Source organism: Plectropomus leopardus, chromosome 12 (assembly GCF_008729295.1).
Source record: "Plectropomus leopardus isolate mb chromosome 12, YSFRI_Pleo_2.0, whole genome shotgun sequence".
NCBI classification, from domain to species: Eukaryota; Metazoa; Chordata; class Actinopteri; order Perciformes; family Serranidae; genus Plectropomus; species Plectropomus leopardus.
The window spans coordinates 21,430,216-21,437,568 of record NC_056474.1 but is presented as its reverse complement, the minus strand read 5'-3'; the positions used below and the strand labels follow the sequence as shown (position 1 = coordinate 21,437,568).

Below are 7,353 nucleotides of genomic sequence, written 5' to 3'. Positions count from 1 at the left end.
GTTTTGTTATACTACTATCACTACTACAACTATCACTACTACTAATACTATTACTACTACTGCTACTTCTGCTACTTCTACATGCCTAGAGACCATTGAAAGTGATGCTCAAATGCGCAAAGAAAAAACTTCACTCCAAATTGTCACCATCCAATTTATTGAGGCAGTGAAAAAAATCTTGACCATGTTGATTATTCCAAGACGCGTGTGGACAATTTGTGGTGATAGTCCACACCTGTTAATGTTCATCGTCAACCAAACCTCGCCACCTCAGCTTCTGAAGCATCCTTAATGCCTGCAAAGAGGCCTGAGGACGTTTGGCTGTAGTGTTCACTCACTCATCTCTGAGCCTCATCACATGATGATGTCAGCACTTGATGAACTGGTGTGTGACCTCATATATTCCCACCGACTCGCTGACTTTCTCATCGTAGTCAGTCCAGTCCTGAAATTTTATGAAACAAGTGTTTGCCAAGTTGCAAGCTTTAAAAGAGGCTGTCACATTCTTAAACACTGTTGGGATGACTGAGAGTCGTTTTTGGGAAAACCTAGGAAATCACTGACTGAAACAGAGGTGCAATGAGAGAAATCAAAACTAAAGAACTAATAGGATTCACAAAGTCGATGATATCAAACGGTGCAGTATCAAAGGTTGCAATTTCTGTTTCAAGTCAAATATTGTTCAAGTCAAAAGTTCACATTTGTGCGACTAACAAAATCGAAAAAAACGGACACACTCTGAGGAACACATTGTTCCCACTGCTCTTACTTTTTCTAGTAGGTTAATTTCGGGAAACGGTGTTCCCGACTCTGCTCCCTGCGCAGCGAAGCCAGCCTGGAGTGGGTTAGGGAAATGGAGGCAATTGAGAAGAGTAACATGATATTTTAACACTGAAAATTCATTGATTTAATCTTTTACTGAAATAAACTGTCTGACTCGGGAGCAATATATTTTTTTTTTTCCACAGCAAAATCTTGACTCAGCAAAAAGTAAAGAGGTATCTTACTACAATATTTGATTTCATCTCATTTAGGTGTACCAATAAGCAATTCCAGTGAGTCAGTATTCTTAAAGGGACAGTTCACCCTAAAATCAAAAATACATATTTCTCTCTTACCTGTAGTGTTATTGATCAATCTAGATTGTGTTGGTATGAACTGGCGAGCGTTGGAAATATTGATGTCTGCCTTACTCTCCAATATAATGGAACTATATAGCTTGTGGTGCTCAAAGCAACAAAAAGTACATTTGAAAACTCAACAGCAATGTCTCTTTCTGTATCTCTGACCTCTGAGTAATGAATACACCGGTACATACTTTGAGATTCTCAGGCAGAGGTCTTTTGTCTGTTTCAAGGGTCCCGCTGAAAACTAAAGGGGACACGCTGTTTGCAGTCAGGGCCCCGAGGCTCTGCAATAATCTGCCCAAGGAAATCAGGTTGGCTGAGTCAGTCGGCTCCTTTTTAAAACACACTTTTATCAGAGATTCTTTCCTTATTTGACTTGAGTTTATGTTACTTTGAACTGTGTTTCACTTACTTCTGAATTATACCAAAGTATTTTCAGCGTTTTCTTTTTTGACTTTTTTTTATTTTGTTGCTTTATGAACCTCTTTGTAACTCTGTTTTGCTTTATATATAAAGACTGTTATAAGATTTTTACTATAAGTCATATCCCAGTTACTTAAGATAATCCACAGACCTTGTCGTGAGCAGTTTCATGTAGGAACTATTTTCTTTCGACTGAACCATACCTGCCAACCACATCACCACACAGAGGGATGCGTGCATCTACTCATGGACAAGAAGCTCATGCTCTTAACAGCTTGAGATGTTAACATTAATGGTAATTAATGTCATTATCAGGATTTCTGGAAAGAGACTTTGCTTTTGAGTTTATCAAATGTATTTTTTGGTGCTTTGAGCACCACAAGCTGAGTTCCATTACACTGAAGAAAAGGCAGACACCTCTTCAGCTGATATCTTCAATGGTCTGCAACTCAGAAAAATAGGTATTTTTTTATTTCCGGGTGAACTGTCCCTTTAATTCCAGGCGCCAAAAAATAGGCCACATGTCAACACTGAAAGGGTCAAATTGAAAACTCAAACATTTCACTGAAGACATTTGGACATGTCACAGTAGGAAAAGCACAGGTGTAAATCATTAAATGAATGATGAATTTTATTTTGTTACTTCAGTATAATTGTCTATAATGTATATAATGAGATTATTCAGGAGGCTATATGACACTGTGTTTGCTGAGAAAAGGACATACACCACACACACTCCAAAACTTATATCTGTTTAAAGAGTCTCACTTGAGGTTGGAAGTCAATAGGTTCTAGACCTCGACACTCGAACTGCACCATCGTCTTAAAGCTTTCGCTGTCCTCTTCCTTTAACCCAATAAAACATACAGAGAGAGAGAGAGAGAGAGACATTGTTAGAGGCTGGGGAAAAAGCAGCACTCAGTAAAATGCCATTATGTCAGTCTATGCGACAGATTTTATGCATAATGTCAATGGGATTTCTAAGATATTTTGGAGGTGTTTTATGTCCAGAACTGAAGAGACACACAAAAAAGACATTAAAGGATAGGTTCACAACTTTTCTAGCCTGTCTTAAGACAGAAGTCAGGTGTCCATATTAACACTGAAACACGTTTTTTGTTTGCTGTAATCATTAATCCTGTTCACACTGACAACTAAAAGACCCTGAAGCACTTTCTATTCTATAACTTTGGTATTTACCAACTTGAAACAGCTGGTGGCTATTTTTTCATGTATTTGTGTCTAAGTGACTTGTGGGAAGAACAGATTTTGAAATTGATTCAGTATTGAGTGAGAGGGCTGCAGCCAGCAGCCGCATCACAGACTGCAGTTTAACCATTTGGGGCAGATGCCAACGGTCTGTTTAAGTCTTTTAAAAGTGCTTTTTTTTGTGACAAACAGGTTCAGATTGTTATTTTGAGTTACGGAAAGGACAGAAAAATTAAACATTTTTCTGTAGCTTTCGCTTGCATCTGATTTATGTGTCTCGCTGTGAAATCTAGCAGAATTTTTCACATAGTCGAAAACAGTTAAATGTTCAGCTACGACACTGAAAATCTTTTAGATAAACATAAAACAGAAGAAACTCAAAATAGAAGTACAAGATGGCTGCTTACATTGTAAGGTTTGATTGTGTCTGCCAGGATATCTGTAAAAAAACAACAACAACAAAAAACAGTGTTATTACTGTTAACCTCAGAGAAAGACAATGCGAGTCACCTGGCATGTTAGCTCGTACCAATTGAATTTTCCCTGGAGCAAAGTTTGCACTTCTGCACCATGCTGGCACTGCCTCTTCCTCCTTTTAATGGCACACTCTCCTGAGAAATCATTAAAAAAAGGCTGGTTGGATACTGTGTGTGACAATGTTTACAAAGTCTTCCAAACTGTGTCGTCACAAATATAATTGCTCCTTACCACAAGAGTTACGTACTGCCATTTATCTGGGACCTCCCCACAGTTTCCACATTTCAGCTACATTTGAAAGGAAAAGAAACAAAAATATTGCTTAGAAAGTTAGAAAGAAAGTGAGAAAGTTAGAGAGACTAAAGGACTGTTTGTTATTTTGGGGAACTTGGGAAGTTATGTTTTTGGATTTGGCTTAGGAGAGGGACATTCAGCTGCAATATTCGGGCTGCAACAATATGAGATTTACACAGTACAAAAACCATCTCAGAAAATAGCAGTTACAGAATTATTATTATTACAATTATTAATAATATCATTATCAGTTACAATGACCCTTAAATGAATGAAAACAGAAAGGTTTTTTTGTTGACCTAATATTTTATTACTGTAATGGTTACTTGAAACCATTTTTTTTAAAGTGGAAGTCACTGAAAAACTATTGAATTCACCTTTATTTATTTTATTTCACCTTTATTTTGGCTCATTTTACCAAAAATAAAAGGTGAGATTCTCCATCCAGTTGCATTTTTTCCAATGCCAAAGACAAGTAAATCTACACAGTATGATATCCAAAAATATGTATACCATGACACACCTTGAAATCGGTGTATGACTATAACTCTGAACTGAAAAAGCATGCTTCCTTTATTACTCTCCAAAATCACACCATTTATCATAAAACAATCTGTTAAATATGATCATTTATGGTCTATATATATATATACATAATTGTCTGTGTGTGTGTGTGTGTGTGTGTGTGTGTGTGTCACCTCCTACTCTGATAAATAAAGTACAGTCCCTAACACTTCCCAGGCAGTGTGGGGGATCATTAACGTTGTATCAACCCATTGACACCTGCAGTGTGCACGTGTTTCCTTATTTAGCTGTCTCGTAATGAGGGCACGTTCGCTCTGACACCTCCATGATAACACGATGATCATTATCGACCACACAGAGGAGAATGAGATGATGAGTAAAGTCAACTAGCATGCTAACTCGACAGCCACCCTACCTTCAGAAACCAGCGGAAGTCCTCTCCCAGTGGCCTCACATTGGTGACATTCTCCAGAGTAGCTTTGAACTGGAGCCCAAATTTCTGTCACGACAAAAGAAGAGTTTAAAATTCCCCCCAAAATTAACAAAATTGCTTCAGTATTTGCATCAGAAACACGCAGTAGTGACACATACCACCATCTTGAAGCTGCCCCACTGCCGCCTTCAGGTACCGCTCGTGAATTATGACTTCTACGTCAGAGTTGTCGTTTTCGGTGCACTTAGCTGATTTTAGGTGTGCGAATCAACAGAGGCCCACATGATACATAGGTGATGATACAATATTACTGCGATTTTAAATGTTTTACAATATTCCCAGTTTTTCGACGTATTACATTTCTCCAATCTGCTTGGAGAAAAAAAACTTTTTTATCTGATTAGTTTTCAGTCTGTTTCAGTCACTTTGGTCTGTTTTATTGCAGAAAGCAATAGGTTCTGAAGTTCTACTACCCTAACCTAAGTTTAATTTATATTTGTAAGATTAATCATTTATATAATAATAATAATAATAGTGCTAATAATGATAATAATAAAGTCGTGTGGTGATACAATATTGCTACATAAAATATTGTGATACTGTGCTGTATCATTTTTTCACCCCATCCCTACCTGCTTTATTTTAAAAATTGAGCAACACAGCTATGTTTTAGTAATAATGTGATTGAAAATGTATATGGATTCACATGCATTGTGCTTGCAATACATATCGGTAATTTTACAATTTCTACAATTCTACAATTTCATTTAGCAGACGCTTTTATCCAAAGCGACGTACAACACAAGCAAGAACACTTTTTTTTTTTTTTTTTTTGGAAACCAAAGTAATAACCAGTAGCGATCTCAGCATCTGAGATTCAACAGTCTCAGTATTGGTGATATACACTGATAATACATTTATCAAAGCATTTAAATAAACAAACAAATAACCACACTTCAGACAGGAACACTCGGCTGCATCAGTTTACCGCATACAGTCAGAGGTGGATTGATGAAGTCCTGGGGGGCCAAATTGTTAGGGGCCCTCCGGGACTTCTTCTGCAAAATATATAACACACACACAACCAGGAGAAAACAAAAATGACCCCTAAAAAGGATGCAAATGAGCTTCAAAAAGATCAAAACTAAATACAATCTCAGACTTTTTTTAAAAAACAAACACAAAACCATGACAAGATGCATAAACAAAAAAAATAGATGCAAAACAACAGCAAAAACAATTGGCAAAAACCACTGCAAATTCTGTCTTGCTCCTGTGGACTGGTGGGGCCTTTTGCATATCTGTGCCCAGGGGCCCATTGATTCATTATCCGCCCATACTTATAGTATGTGATGTCATGACATTGACAACTAAACACAGTGTGTCGGTTACTTTTCCTGGTTACTTTTTAGTATTCAGGGCGATCACACACATTGAAGTGCTCATATATCCGTCAGCCCGTGAAGGGAGCATAACTCATAACAATTACGCCCTCACGTGGACAAAATAAAAAGCAACCTGACTGACCTACTTCTTAATGCACAATGCAACAGCAATGCAGGGAGAAGCTCGCCACGTCTTTGTTCACATATACACTGATAATACATTTATCAAAGCATTTAAATAAACAATCAAATAACCACACTCTTCAGACAGGAACACTCGGCTGCATCAGTTTATTGACAGCTAAGAAAATTAAAGTTAAACAGCCATACAGTACAAATCTCATGGTACAAATCAGTAATTCAATTGCACTATACACAACAAATACAGCACGTGGAATACAAAATCGACGCAATTGTTTGTTTTTTATTCATTATAACTTTAAGTTAAAGAATGAAACCTGCTTCGACTGCGGATATTTAACTGTACACGTTAACCTGAGGCAACTTTGCAGAGGCAATGTGGTGGGTCTTGGTGGTTAATGGCCACATACCTGGGAAAACTAATATTGCTGTGGCATTGAACACTCTTTATCACACCTTTTTTTCTAGCATTTTAATCCAGACTGTTATCACCAACCTGAGAGTTTACCTGACATATCTTTGTCTTAGTTAACAGGGCTGAATCTGCCACGTGAATGCTAGATAAACTAACTATAATGGGGAATATAAGTGAATCATATATCCAACTTTAAATAACCATTTTATGGGTAATTAAGTCATACTCATTCACAAGAGGAGTGTTTTATATTAATGAGGTCTGATTGGGATACTCATTATACCATCAGTATTGTGATTGGAGGGAAAATGCATCCCAAAAGTGTAACAACACCTACAACACTAACCTGGGTATTTAATACAGTAGTCAGCTTAACCTTGCAGCCTTTGGCTTCATTGGTCAAATGTCGCATTTTTCTGCACCTGATAATCTGTACTGAAAAATCATGTAGTGTGTTTACTGCTGCAGGTGACATTATACAGAGTCAGTGTGGTGGACTCTTTGTAGTAAACAGAGCTCTATAGTGTAACACATTACACTAAACAATAAAATGATGGAACTGCAACACTGAAAAAAAGGCGGGAAACACTCCCAAGATTGTCAGTACAAACACAGAGTGCAATCCTGGTTTCTTCTAATGCACATCCTTGTTGTCGGGAACCCACCCAAACATTTATCAGACTCCCCCGGCCATTAGGGGTTCAAGTTTTATCAGACATTACAAAAAAAAAAGGAAAAAAGGGTTCCCCTCTTTTATTCATTAGCGGTATGATTTTTCATGGAGCAGCAGGGGATACATATAAAAAAAAAACAAAATGCAATCTGGGAGGAAAATGCATGGGGTCAGTTTTAACCCATGGTCTCATCACAAGAATAACAAGAGCATCTCTTTTACCCTCCTGACAAAAAAATAAATCGAAATCC

The 7,353-nt window shown here is 37.5% G+C and overlaps 1 protein-coding gene across 1 annotated transcript; it reads right to left on the bottom strand.

Annotated features, from left to right (window-relative positions):
* Positions 1–140: 140 nt before the first annotated feature.
* czib (CXXC motif containing zinc binding protein) lies at positions 141–4,676 on the bottom strand. The gene is made up of 8 exons (XM_042498187.1): positions 4,647–4,676; positions 4,471–4,554; positions 3,468–3,524; positions 3,289–3,370; positions 3,167–3,198; positions 2,319–2,396; positions 770–835; positions 141–445 (listed from the first exon to the last, which is right to left on the bottom strand). Exons 1-8 carry the CDS (start codon positions 4,650–4,652, stop codon positions 368–370), a joined length of 483 nt encoding a protein of 160 aa, XP_042354121.1. The 5' UTR covers positions 4,653–4,676; the 3' UTR covers positions 141–367.
* Positions 4,677–7,353: the final 2,677 nt, after the last annotated feature.

Excerpts from the sequence above, each read along its gene's own strand:
- czib (XM_042498187.1), bottom strand. Across the intron at positions 3,525-4,470 it reads ACTTCCGCTGGTTTCTGAAG|CTGAAATGTGGAAACTGTGG; the intron begins GTAGGGTGGCTG and ends TTTCAAATGTAG. Across the intron at positions 2,397-3,166 it reads ACACAATCAAACCTTACAAT|GAAGAGGACAGCGAAAGCTT; the intron begins GTAAGCAGCCAT and ends ATTGGGTTAAAG.